We start from the raw sequence: 13,697 nt of genomic DNA, 5'->3' as shown, positions 1-13,697 counted from the left end.
TTTAAGTCATAAGTGCCTGTTTTTCTATAGTCAAAATAGAGAACAAATAAGGAACAGCATGGAGGTTATTCATGAAAAAATCTCCTAAATACACAAAATGAATAGATGGCTAACTAAATAAATAAATAAGTTGTCAAGGCTTGGTGTTGGTGCACTTGGAAAGCAGAAGCAGATAGATCTCTGAGTTCTACGCCAGCCTGGTATAAAGTGAGTTCCAGGACAGCCAGGGCTACATAGAGAAACCCTGTCTCAAAAGACAAAACAAAAAGAAGAAACAAACAAACAAACAAAAATATGTTAACAATCTAGCTGAAACAGAAGAAAACATTTTAGGTTCTTCATGAATGTATTTTAGAAATACAAAGGAAATCAATTATTGTTCATATTGAGAAATTTTTATTCTGATCAAAATAATATCCTTTTTGTTATTGTTGTTTAGTTCTATTAACTGTGAGTACAGTTTTCTGGAAAAAAAAGTAACAAGCCATAACAGACTCAATGAACATGACCTTAAGGTATACTACAGACAAAGCTGTTGGTTACTATTGAGATTTTTCATAACAAAATTCTAGTATGTTTCTAAACTTTTTAAATCCAACTGTCCTGAAATTAACATTACCTTAGGCTACATGTATCATTGTTTATATTCTGAAGAAATCGAGACTGTTTAACTTCTGACTAAAATAAGCCTGAAATTAAATTATTCTTGCTACATCCTAAATCCATAAAGAAGTATTACAAATTTAGAGAAGGCAAAGCAAGACTGTGAGTGGTAATGCATATCTTTCTATAACCCTAATACTGAGGAAGCTGAGTCAAGGGAATTGCTAGCAGGTTAAGCTAGCATCGCAAGCGTCAGACGTGCCAGAGAAAGCAAGATTCTGTCTCAAAAATAGGAAAGGGGAGCAAAACCATGTGTATAAGAAGTGATTCTGTCAAAGCTTACTTTTGGTATAATATTTTGCATTTGTAATCTGGAAAGATTGCTCCCGTGGAAAAACTCAAAGCCAACTCAGTTTGTAACTTATCTTGACTTGCAAAACCACTGCAAGATTGAAAAAAAAGGGCAGTCTATCTTTTTTAAATCATTCATTGTACCAAGTCTGATATCTGTAATTTATCTAAAGAAAAGATTGGACTGCTATGATCATCTACTTCACATTTTTCTACTCTCTTCAGTTTTAGCATGTGTGTGTGTGTGTGTGTGTGCATGTGTGTGTGTGTGTTTGTGTGTGTGTGTGTGTCTGTGTCTGCATCTGTGTCTGTGTCTAGCTTTCTAAATATTGTTTGCTTCACTTTCTCCTTTAACCATTGTTTGAAATTTAGGTATTTCATTTCTCATTAAAATACAATCAGAGAGCAGTGAACATCTATACCAAACTTAAATCATTATCCATCTCTCCCCTTGACCTTCCTACATGCTCACCTTTTATGTTAGGAGCACGTTTGTACAAGTAAGAAGATTCAGGATATTGTTTTGTAAAATGAGATTCTAGAAATAATTTTGAGTTTCATTGATCATCTGTCTCCATTATCTATTACTATAAATCAGGTTCTAGGTACATGTTGGTGTTCTAATTGTAGAATATTATATAGTGATACTGACTTTAAACAAACCCACATGAAACTTTTTGTTTAGTTCAATGTAGGTCTCAGATTTTTGCACTATGGTATTTTATAAAGTATAACTGTCATCTATTATATCCCTCAAATGGATGATAGGGTTTTTACCATATAGTTTGCTATCAGTCTACACATGGATTTTTGAGTACCTGCTGTGCACAGGGTATCATCAACTGAAAGAAATATGACTTATATATAAATATGACATACTCAAAGATCTTAGACTTATTGCCTGTAGATGGCATTGTCAAATATAGCACATGATCCTGGCAAACAATCTATGCAATTAGTCTACTTTACTTTATGTAACAGAAGGGCACAGCTTTTTATATGATGAGTATCGAGTGACGTGCCATCAGTGGCATGTGGAAGGAACACTTGTATTTTGAACTGTACAATATGTCCTAGCTCCTCTTTGATAGCACCCAGATTTGAAGGGAAAGATACATTGTAGGCTTCACAAGAAATATTTTGTTTGTTCCTTATTAATATTTTTGCATATATTATCACACCTCCTGTAACAGAATCTATATGCTCAAAGATAAGTGATTCTAGAAAAAAAATCTTATTATATATGGGAGTTATACCTTTAAATTCTTGTTCATGAATGAAAAAAAAATCAGTTTATCATTCTCCAACAAACTTATGAACCAGGGCAGAAATCAACACTGTTCTATGACTCCTGATAGAAAGGTGCATTGGCTATTTTCAAAAGATGTGTGTGGCAAACACTACGTTTTAAAAATGTACTGTTTTATTTTTGTTCGTGGTGTGGGAGGGCAGAGACAGCTGGTATTGGGAGGACACCCACTGGTTGTCTCCAGTGAGTGGTGTGTGGTTGTGAGGAGTGCTTGGGTGTAAGTTTCATGCAGTAAGACCTTCAGATGGAGCAGTAAAGACCTCATTAGCCCGCTTGCAATGATTTTGCAGAAAACATTAAAATAACAAATGACACTTTTCTTCCATACCTTATTTTCATTCCTATACCTATTATCTTGGAGACTAAGTGCCAGGAGCTATTCAATTCTATCATCCTGCAAAATGCCAGTTCATTATGAAATACTGCTCTGGGAGTATAAGAATACAAAATAGCTTTTTCTGCAAGGCCCACATTTATTTAGAGGTTTTTGCGTTGGAAATAATACAGATACTTTAAATGAAAATGCTGGAGTAGTGTGTCTCGTAAGAGTGTGGGAATTTCTCTTCAACTGGTAGTTCCATCTAACAGTGCCTATGAAATTTTTAGCAACTCTCTAGGGAGCAGGTTAAGAGATTAATTTGAAAAGAATGATGCTATTTTAGTATGCAGTGTGTTTCTTGATACTTTGCCCTGCCCCCAACATGTAAATAGTCCATACCTTCAATGCTCTAAAAATCAGATGTTTTCACGAAAGTCTTCCATCCTCCCTGGAATGTTGCAGAAAATGTTGTAATAGACCCAGTTAAGTGAATGTAATCAGTAGTCAAATACACTAGAAGGTAGAACATGCTTATATTTGCATAAGTGTACTTTGTCTGGAGTCCCTTAGTCTACACTGTGTTTAGGAAGCCAGACATTCCTGTTGGCAAGCTATGGAATTTGGAATTGTAACATTTTCACAATCTTGGACATTTCAGCTCTGTTTAACCTCATCCCTGTGGGTCTTCGAGTGGTGGCTATTCAAGGAGTTCAAACTAAGCTGTATTTGGCAATGAACAGCGAGGGATACTTGTACACCTCGGTGAGTCTTTGTGTGCATGTTTTCACAGTTCTTGTTTTCATCTGATGTGGAAGAAAATGGATGTTGTTTTGATAGAGATTGTTGTTTTGGTGGAAATATATCAGTTGGAATGGCAAATTATTTTTTTCGGTGAAAATGATAGCTCTTTCTAATTAATCATGTAAAACTAACATGGTCAATGTAAAATAAAAACGTGTCTAAAAGTTTTATATACAGTGCCATTGGAATATTATGTACCATTAAATAGGGAGTCAGGCTTTGCAGCCGTGGGAAACAAAGCTGTTGCTTAACTACATAACCATATTTATCCTCATTTATCCCTGAAGAAATTAATGAGATTTCTCTGTTAGACAGATTCTAGAATACAAAAACTGGTTTGAGAAGTGCTGCTCAGTATTCATTGCTAATCTGTTCAGTTGGTAAATTTTCATGTTTCAGTTTATAATGCTTTTATTATTTGAGTAAAAATTTATGGGGATAGTGTGATAATTGAATATTTGAAAACAGCCTATAATTATAAAATCAGGACAATAAACATTTCCATCCTTTTAAGCACATCTTAATAATTTTTGATCAGCAGTTATATTTCTACTGGGCAGTGTACTATTTTAGCACATTTGTAAAATACTGCTCGATAGGATAACGACATTTCAACTCTATCATAATTTTGTGTGTAGAGATATGGAGGCCCTCTCTAGTCTATTCATTTATATTAGGTACATACTACCAATGCCATTATTTTTTTCATCAAACAAAAATAACCTTTTACTACACACAAAATTCTCACTGATATTTATTCTAACAAGAATGAGGAGATTGAAATCTGTAACTTTTTTCAGGTATGTTAGTAAACAATATAGGCTACAGTTTAATGAATAACAGGGAACGAAATGCACTTTTTAAAGCAAATGTTTTATACTTAGATATAAATTTAAAATGACATAGTACTAGATTTAGGGTTTTGTTTTGGTTTTTGAGACATGGTTTCTCTATGTAGTCCTGGCTGTCCTGGTTTTCTTTCTGTAGAACAGGCTAGTCTTGAATTCACAGAGATCTGCCTGCCTCTACTTCCAGCTGGGAACAAATGGGTGTGCCAGCACTGCCCTGCTAAAATTAAGATATTATTCCTATCACTAGATCTTGTTTCAGGTTATAAAAATCATTACTATTGTTATAACTTAGTTTAAATCCCTGAATTTTAAGAAAAGAACAGGATATGATTATCTTATTTTGGTCCCCCAACCCCTCACATAATCAATCAATCAATCAATCAATCAATGTAGAGGACCTGTAGGGTTTCAGAAATGGAAAATTTTGTTTATCAAACTGCCAACTAGGTTTATGAATGAGGTCATTACTGACTTCCAAAATCTATTCTTCAAACGTCAAATAAAACTCTTGTTAGCTGAATTTCATTTAATGTCATATATGTAAAAAACCTGACAGACATTGTAAGAAACATACAGTCACCTTGGTTTTTAGTGACCAAAATAGAAAGGAGAAGTGGTAGAAGAACAAGTCCACAAAGGGCCATTCATCAACAGGCACCTCAAATTCTGGGCACTTGTCGGCGTTTTGTCTATCTTGTTGCTTAAAACAAAAAGCGTTTTATTCTCTTTGGTAAACTAAAACTTTGAATTAATTGCACTCTTACTAAAATCCATTACTCTATCAATACAGTGCTAGTGTTATAGGTAAATGGATGGATTTTTTTTCAACTTTTTGCTCTAATGTACCAGAATTTCATTTTATGTGATCTCTTTTAGAACAACATGGTCAAAGCAAAAGTAGGCTTTTAATATGAGAAATAATTTTTAGAACTAATATGCATGTAATGGAAAGAGCATAATGAACATACTTAAGAAAACAAAATGTGGAGCATTAACTATTGTTTTAGTTAGTGTTTCTATTGCTGTTATAAGACATCATGATCAAGGAAACTTAGAAAAGGACGAGTTTAATTTGGCTTACAGTTTCAGAGTTTTAGAGTCTATCTTTGATGGTGGAGTGGAAGCATTGTGACAGGTGGCTAGAGTAGTAGCTGAGTGCTCTCATATCAGTCTACCCTTAGTGATATACATCCTTCAACAAGGCCACACTTCTGTATCCTTCCCAAATAATTCTACCATTAAGTATTCAAAAATATACACCTATAAAGGCCATTTGTATTCCACCACATTCCACCTCTTGGCCCACATAGGCTCATAGGCATATCATAATGTGAAATGCATTTAGTCTACTACCAAAAGTCCTTATAGTCTTTTAAGTCTCAACACTGTTTAAAAGTCTAAAGTTTTTCTTCTGAGATTCAAGGCAATTTCATAAAGGTAACCCCTATAAAATAAAAAAGTAATTAGATATCTCAAACCTATGATGCCATAGAATATACATTCTAAAAGGGAGTAATAAGACATAGTGAGGAAATACTTAGTAAAAATTACTCCAAAGTCCATCAAAGAAAACTCCAAATCCTCTAGCTGCGTGTCAATTGTTGAAGGCTTATATAACTCTGACCTTCCTCCTGCTTTGTTGACTGTAAGACACATCTCACTCTTAGGCTGATTCCATTTCCCACATACAGATTTCTCTGGCAAATATCCCATATCTTTAGCATGTCCAGAATCTTGGGGTCTCCAATAAAATCTAGATTTTATTTCACACAATTGCTGAAACTCCCTGGACATGCATTGCCTAGTCTCAAGGACTATCCATTCAGTTTCACAACCCTTTTACTTGTGTATCCTCTATGATTCTAGGCAATAGTGATAAGCTTGACTGCTTGCTTATGATGCACCTTGGCCCCACTGAATGACATTTACTGTAGTTTTTCTTAGTTGCTGTTTTGAGGAGCAGAAAATTGCTGAGGCCTTTTCCTCATAAGTTGGAAGCCTAGATAGATGAGTGGGTTCTTTCTCTGAGACCCACCCTCCTTTATTCTTTTGTGGATCATGCCTCTCCTTAATCTCCTTTTCTCTTTCAACACAAACCTTGGCTCCAACGGTAAATTTACCAGTATTGTTTTTTTTTCTCTTTAAGCTGTGAATTTTGTATTTCTTTTTGCCCTACTTGTTTTTCTTTTCATCATAAATCTGCATGAAAGTTAATAATAATAATGGCTAATATAACCATGCAACAGATTCAATATTTGGCTATCTTGAAATCTCTTCTACCAAAGAAAATATTTTAGATAATTTTAGAAATTTATTTTAGATTTAGCCTCAGAAAATTTTAAGAAAGGGGGAAAACAACTACAGACTTTGCCACAATACCCTAAAATGATCTCTAACCTAGTTATAAGTATTGCTCATCTCTGAATCCTCTTGAGCTAGGTATTCATTTTTTGCATAACTCTCTGCAATACTGGCTTCCAAGGTCCTGCTAGGATGGTCCATTATTCTCTACTTACAGTATTCAATTACTTTTCTAGTTCAAAATCCAAACTCTCACATATTCCTTCAATAATCAGCATGGTTCATTCTGTCATAAAAACCCCACTCCCAGTACTAACTTCTGCCTTAGTTATTTTTCTATTGCTGTGATAAAACACCGTGATGAAGGCAAATTCTGAAAGGAAGCATTTAATTGGGATTAATTATTAAGAATTAAGAGGGTTAGAATCCATGGTGGCAGAGGGAAGGCATTGCAGCTAGAATAGCATCTGAAAGCTTGCATGTAAATAGAGAAGTATGAGGCAGAAAGGCATACTTGGAATAATGTGAGACTTTTGAAACCTCAAAGCCACTCCCAGTGGCACAGCTCTTCCCATAAGGCCACACCTCCTAAGCCTTCCTAAACAGTTCCACCAACTGGGGACCAGTTATCAAATATATGAGCCTCTGATGGCCATTTTTATTCAAACCACAACATATATGTATTTCCTATTAAGGAAAAATAACCTAAAATAATAAATTGCAAATTGGGGAAAGGAATTGCATTCTCATTAAGGTGGAAATAGTTCTGACTTATTCTAGAGTTAAATGTACAGGTAAAATATCCAAATTATTCTGCTCTAGTAATGAAATCTGAGTCCTCTACAGGAAAAATGTTCCAAATCTTTCCACTACTCTGTATTGATTATGACTTCAGGTCCGTTCAACAAATTGATCACCATCCCCTTTGGAATTCTATTTTATTTTTATCTTGTTTAAAATGTGATCTCCAGACCCTATTAAGACAGAATTCTATGACTTCATAGCCACCTATCACGGTAAATAATTTAGGCTCTGTAGTAGACCATAAAGTTTCTGTCATAACCATTCAACGTTACTGCTGTAGCACGAAAGTAAGCATAGTCAGTAAAATAAAATGTGTGAATATCACCATGTTCCAGTTACAGTTTATTCCCCAAGACAGATACTAGGATGGATTTGGCTTATGGCTGTACTTTTCCCTTGTGAGGCCAACTTTTACTTTCTCTTTTCTCCCAAATAGCTGTTCTTTACCCCTTATATTTGAGATTTTCACAGATGGCCATTTATTATATTTTAATGGAAAAATAGGGATCATCTGGAAGAAAACTCTATTTACTTGTCTATCAGATGCAAACATGATACACTAGCATCTGTCTCTGTTTTCCCATTAACAACCCCTTGCCCTTTTCTAGTTCAGTATATCCATATACCCATGATCTTACACTTTATCTTACACTTTTTTTTCCCTCTATTCTACCCTGGGGCTTTACTTCATATATCTGTAATTACTCCCAATATCTTCAATACTTCATATACTTTTAATTACTCCTACTAGCTTCAGTTGTTTAATTAACATTCACCAACAAACAAACAAATAAACAAAAACAAACAAAAACAAAAAACCCTCTCAAAGCCTTCCTCAAACTCTACTTCCCCAATATCATTAGAATTTTGGCAATATCATTAGATATGCTGAAATTCCTTCTTTTTTCTTTGCTGGCCACTTTCAAATAGTAATATTTGGAAAACTCTTTTTCTTTTGCATTTTGCATATTTGTCTTTACTTTTCCATAGTGATAAGTACTATTCACATTCATGCATAGATAGAAACGCTGTGTCTCCACATGTTGACTTTTTAATAAATTTTTGCAATAGGGTTCAGAGGAGGGTCATCAGAGGTAATGAATGAAAGGGAAAATTTGACTTTTGACATTTCAGTTAATGGAAAACTGTTATCCAAATGGGAATAAAAGAAAATGGCAGATTTGGTGATTGATATACCAAAATACAGATTTTTGTTGTTGTTGTTCCTTGTACAGATTGCCTTTGCAATTGTTATTGTTGTTCCTTGTACAGATTGCCTTTAGTATTCTTGAGATATTAAAAATGGCCAAGTTTTGGAAGACTTTTTTTTAAATATTCTCTCAGTTTTCTTCATTTGCTTTTCTGCTTTTGTGTCCCATAACTGATTTCAATTCAGTTTTCTTTTATCCATTAAATAAAATACCTACATGTTGTTATTATCATAGAGGTAAAATTTATTTTACATGATTAATCTTGGGATATTTGTACTGTACACACTTTCTCCAATTTTTTTTCTTGTTGCCATAGCAGACTTGGTGTAAGCTAAAGTGGCAGTAAGAAACCATCTGTGGCACAGATGATCATAATTTTACCATTATTTCATAGCATATTTACTATTAACCATCATATAACTAAGTCATTCTGGAACCACAGGAAGTTACCATTCAGTGTGCATAAAGAAAAATTATCTTGCCTTTGGGTTTTTTTTTTAAACTAATAAAAAGGAGTTAGTTCTATATAAGCTTCTGAGAGTTCTCAAAACTTCATAACATAAATATTTCATAACATGAAGTTTTTGTAATAAATTTTTCAAATATGCTTGAAATATATATTAACTATAAATGCTCAAGAGTTTTAAATACGAAAAAAATGATAATGTCTAAATGTTTATTTAATAGAACAGTTATATACTAGGCACAGGTTGTAAGAATGCAAAGATAAAAATTATTTTTTTGGAAGGATCTAGAAATCATTGCAGCATTTTTATCTAATTTTTTGTCTTCTTTCAAAAGCAGTTGAGTTTTCCCATGCACACATGGGAATCACATTCCAGTAATTTGTAGGAATGATATAACCAACATAATTTGTGAATTTTAGACTACCAAAACCAACCACATGCAAGAAAACAAATTTATCTTAAGCTATCTACTTTCATACCTTGGACATAAGGTAGCCAATAATTATTTACTCAAGGGTTCCACTCAGTCTGAATTAAGGGTACGTGCTTTAGTTTGTTAATAGATTATTTACACATACTTTAAATTTATCATATTTCTTCTCCTATCACACAGAAAAAAGCTAATGTATCTTTGATACATTTTCATTCATTCAAAGGAATCACTATCAGAAATATTGAGAAATTAAGCCATACCAGTCCTGTAGAAGCTAGAACAAAGGAGCTTTAGTTTCCCTTTTTGACAACATGGATTTGCTTCCCTCTAAGGACAACATCTATACCTAAGGATGAAGGAAAATTGTGAAAGAAGTGGGGGATTTTAGAATAGAGGAACAGGAAATCTACTATGAAATTGTGTCTACTTGAAATGATAGGGAAGCTACATCCATTAAATCTAATCAACATGGCTGCTAAAACAAGACCTGAACAAGTATAATACCAGTAGACTTGCTAAGATGGAAAGGGAAATTTTTGGTGTTCTCCAACCTCTGACAAAGAACTACAAGCAACTAAGGAATAATGAGAGCAGGAGAAATAGTCTTCCTCAAGGATAAATGGACTGTGCAGGTTGTATTCATCTATTTAGGCATATATGTATATATGTGTATAACATTCAACTTTATAATTACTAAGAAAAAATATGGCTATGATTTCAAGAGTGAACAAGAGGGAGTACATAGGAAAAGATGAGGGGAGAAAGGAGAAAGTTATATAATTAGTATTTTATTTGTTTTCAAAATAATGTCATATGGCTTAATGTAATTTTTAGTGTAAGACCAAATATATAAAGTTAACACTTTTATGATTTTTTATCATCCATCACAATATTTTATCCATTCTGAAATTAGTTATACCTTACTATTTTAACCAACCTAAATCCTAAATATCATAAATTTTTTAAATATTTTTTTATTTTTAAATAATTTTATACATTCACTTGTATCCTAGCTGTAGCCCTCTCCCTCTTTCCCTCCCAATTCTCCCCTCCCTCATCTTCTCCCTGCTCCCTTCCAAGTCCACTGAGAGAGAGTGTCCTCCTCTTCTTCCATCTGGCCCTAGCTTATCAGGTATCTTCAGGATGGTTGTAATGTCCTTATCTGTGGCCTAGCAAGGCTGCTTGTCCCTCAGGGGAGAGGGGAAGCTCATGAGTTCATGTCAGAAACAATTCCTGTCCCCCTTACTAGGGAAACCACTTGGATACTGAGTTGCCATGGGCTATGTCTGAGCAGGGGTTATAGGTTATATCCATTCATGGTCCTTGGTTGGATAAACAGTCTCATAGAAGAACACTGTGCTCAGATATATTTCGACCTTGTGGGCTCCCTATCCCCTCTAGAATATACTAATTCCTCCTTCCTTCATATGATTCTCTACACTCACAATATTTTATCCATTCGGAAATTAGTTATACCTTACTATTTTAACCAACTTAAATCCTAAATATCATAAATTTTTTGTGGAGATGGAAATATTACTAGTATAATGTGATCAGTGTAATATATATATATATATATATATATATTTCTCAAATGTCACACTCTACTGTATACATTTGGCACAATTAAAATGGTAAAAATACATTCCCCACACTCTGCCCAGTTTGGCTGTGAGTCTCAGCATCTGCTTCAAACCCCAGTTGGGTGAATCCTTTGAGAGGATCCTCTATAGTAGGCTTTCATCCTGTTCCCTCTCTTCCACCACTTCTTGTATCTTCTTGTATTGCTGTGCTTCATGTATTATATTTTGTACCCCCAATAACCTCTCCTCTTGTCTTCCAATTAGTCTACTCTCTCTTCTTTTTCCCAAATAGTCTACTTTCATGTCATGTATGTGATTTGGCAACTTTCCCAGCAGTGATATAATAGTATAACTATAGTATTTAGTGTTTTGAAATTCTGAATGAGATTTAAACATTCTCCCTCGGTTCCTCCTTGTTGTTTGGCTTCTTTAAGTCTGTAGATTTTAGTATGGTTATCCTATATTATATGGCTTATATCCTCTTATAAGTGAGGATATACCATGTGTGTTTTTCTGTTTCTGGGATACCTCACTCAGAATGATCTTTTCTAGTTCCATCCATTTGCCTGCATATTTCATGATTTCCTTGTTTTTAATTGCTGAGTAGTATTCCATTTTGTAAATGTGCCCGAATTTCTGCATCCATTTCTCCATTGAGGATTGTAGGGAGTCTTACACAAGAAGTGAGGGATAGAAAGACATGAGGGGGACAGGAGCTCCACAAGGAGACCAGCAAAGCTAATAAATCTGAGCCCAAGGTGTCCAGCAGAGACTGATATACCAAACAAGGACCATGCATGGGAAGGACCTAGACACCCTGCTCAGATGCATTACATAGGCTGCTCAGTCTCCATGTGGGTTCCTGAGTAAGGAGAACAGGGGATGCCTCTGTCATGAACTTGGTTGCTTGTTCTTTGATCACTTCCTCCTGGCAATGCAGTCTTGCCAGGCCACAGAGGAAGAGGAGTCAGGCAGTCCTGATGAGACTTGGTAAGCTATGGGCAGATGGCAGAGGAGGAGAACTCCCCTTTTCAGTGGACTAGGGTAAGGAGATAGGGGGGAAGAGGACAGGAGTGTGTGACTGGGAGGAGTTATTCATTTTGTATTCTGGTATAAAATAAATAAAATAAAAGTAAAATAATTTTAAAAATGGAAAAATAATCATAAATGTTAAGTAGAATGTTTCCATGTGAGGAGTCCTGAAAAAACATTACATTTGCAGATACATTCGCTTATTGACGTGTGTACATGTGTAAGACTATTGCTGTGCTTCATGTATTATATTTTGTACCCCCAATAACCTCTCCTCTTGTCTTCCAATTAGTCTACTCTCTCTTCTTTTTCCCAAATAGTCTACTTTCATGTCATGTATGTGATTTGGCAACTTTCCCAGCAGTGATATAATAGTATAACTATAGTATTTAGTGTTGTGAAGAATTGCCACACTGATTCCTATGGTGGCTGCAGTAGTTTATAATCTTGATGACCCTAAAATCCCTTCAGTTTATACACCCAACAACTCTTAACTCTGAGTTCTTTGGCCTTTTTAGAGCTAGTATATAGGTATTCTCCATTCATTGTCCTTCCTAATCATGGCCATACCAATGGATTTTTTAATAGTTCAAGCCATTGACTATTCTAACTATCTGTTAATTCTTTCTCTTCTAAATCTTACATTCTTTATTTTTGTCTGTACATATATGCATATGTATGTGTTCTTTTGTGAAGATACATATGCATGTCAAGGCAAAGGTCAACATTAAGCTCACTGGCTCAGCTAGACTGACTGGCCATTGCCTCCTGGGATTTATCAGCTTGTCTCTGCATCTGGTGGCTGTAGTTTTTTTTTCATTCATTAATCAACTTACTTACTTTACATCCCTCCAGATGGGAACTTCTCCTCCCCCCCTTCCTCTCAGGCCCTCCCTCTCATTTACTCTCTCCTAAGCACCCTCCCTTTCCTTTCAGAGAAGGGGAAATTCCCATGGATATCAACCTAATGCCTTGTCATATCAAGTTGTAGTAGGACTGGGCACATCTTCTATTGAGGTTAGATGAGGACATCCAACTAGGGGAAAGGATGCAAATGCAGGCAACAGTCAGAGGCAGCCCCTGCTCCTGCTGTTAGAGGTTCCACATGAGGACCAAGCTGTACATCTGTAGACAGGAGGACAGCATAACTTTGAACAGAGAGGCTTCACCCAGCAGGTGTCTGTGTTTTTACATGGGTAATGGGCATTTTAACTCAAGTTCTCATACTTCGCAGCATACTCTAACAACTAAACACTACCCTTATCTTCATCTCCATATCTTTATTTTCTTCTTAAAAAAAAACAGCTTTATTAAGATATAGCTTCTATATCATAAAATTATTCATTTAGAGTATATCATTCAATAGATTTTGTATATTAACAGTTGAGCCACCATCATTGCGATTTAATTATAGAACTTACTATTACTATTATTATTACCCATTATTATGAAGGATAAAATTGTAACAATTAGCAGACACACCCTAATCCCTTCCCTCATTCCTTAGTAACTGTGAATCTCTTTTCTCTATATACATTTACCTGTTTTAGGTAATTCATATAAATTGAATTGTAGAGCATATAATCCTTTGTGGTTGGCTTCTATCATTTAACATAAACTGCTTTGACTAAT

At 34.9% G+C, this 13,697-nt stretch overlaps 1 protein-coding gene across 4 annotated transcripts in view; it reads left to right on the top strand.

Moving 5' to 3' along the window:
- The window catches only part of Fgf13 (fibroblast growth factor 13), a 609,985-nt gene that overhangs the window by 525,005 nt on the left and 71,283 nt on the right, over window positions 1–13,697 (top strand). For all 4 annotated transcript variants that reach the window (XM_060374458.1, XM_060374461.1, XM_060374459.1 and 1 more), the window contains one exon: window positions 3,241–3,344. In XM_060374458.1, coding sequence (XP_060230441.1) covers window positions 3,241–3,344 — 104 coding nt within the window. The remainder of the gene's footprint in view (window positions 1–3,240; window positions 3,345–13,697) is intronic.

This window comes from Meriones unguiculatus, chromosome X (assembly GCF_030254825.1).
Source record: "Meriones unguiculatus strain TT.TT164.6M chromosome X, Bangor_MerUng_6.1, whole genome shotgun sequence".
Taxonomy (NCBI): Eukaryota; Metazoa; Chordata; class Mammalia; order Rodentia; family Muridae; genus Meriones; species Meriones unguiculatus.
Note: the sequence above shows the minus strand (reverse complement) of the source record. Positions and strands in the feature narration are given on the sequence as shown.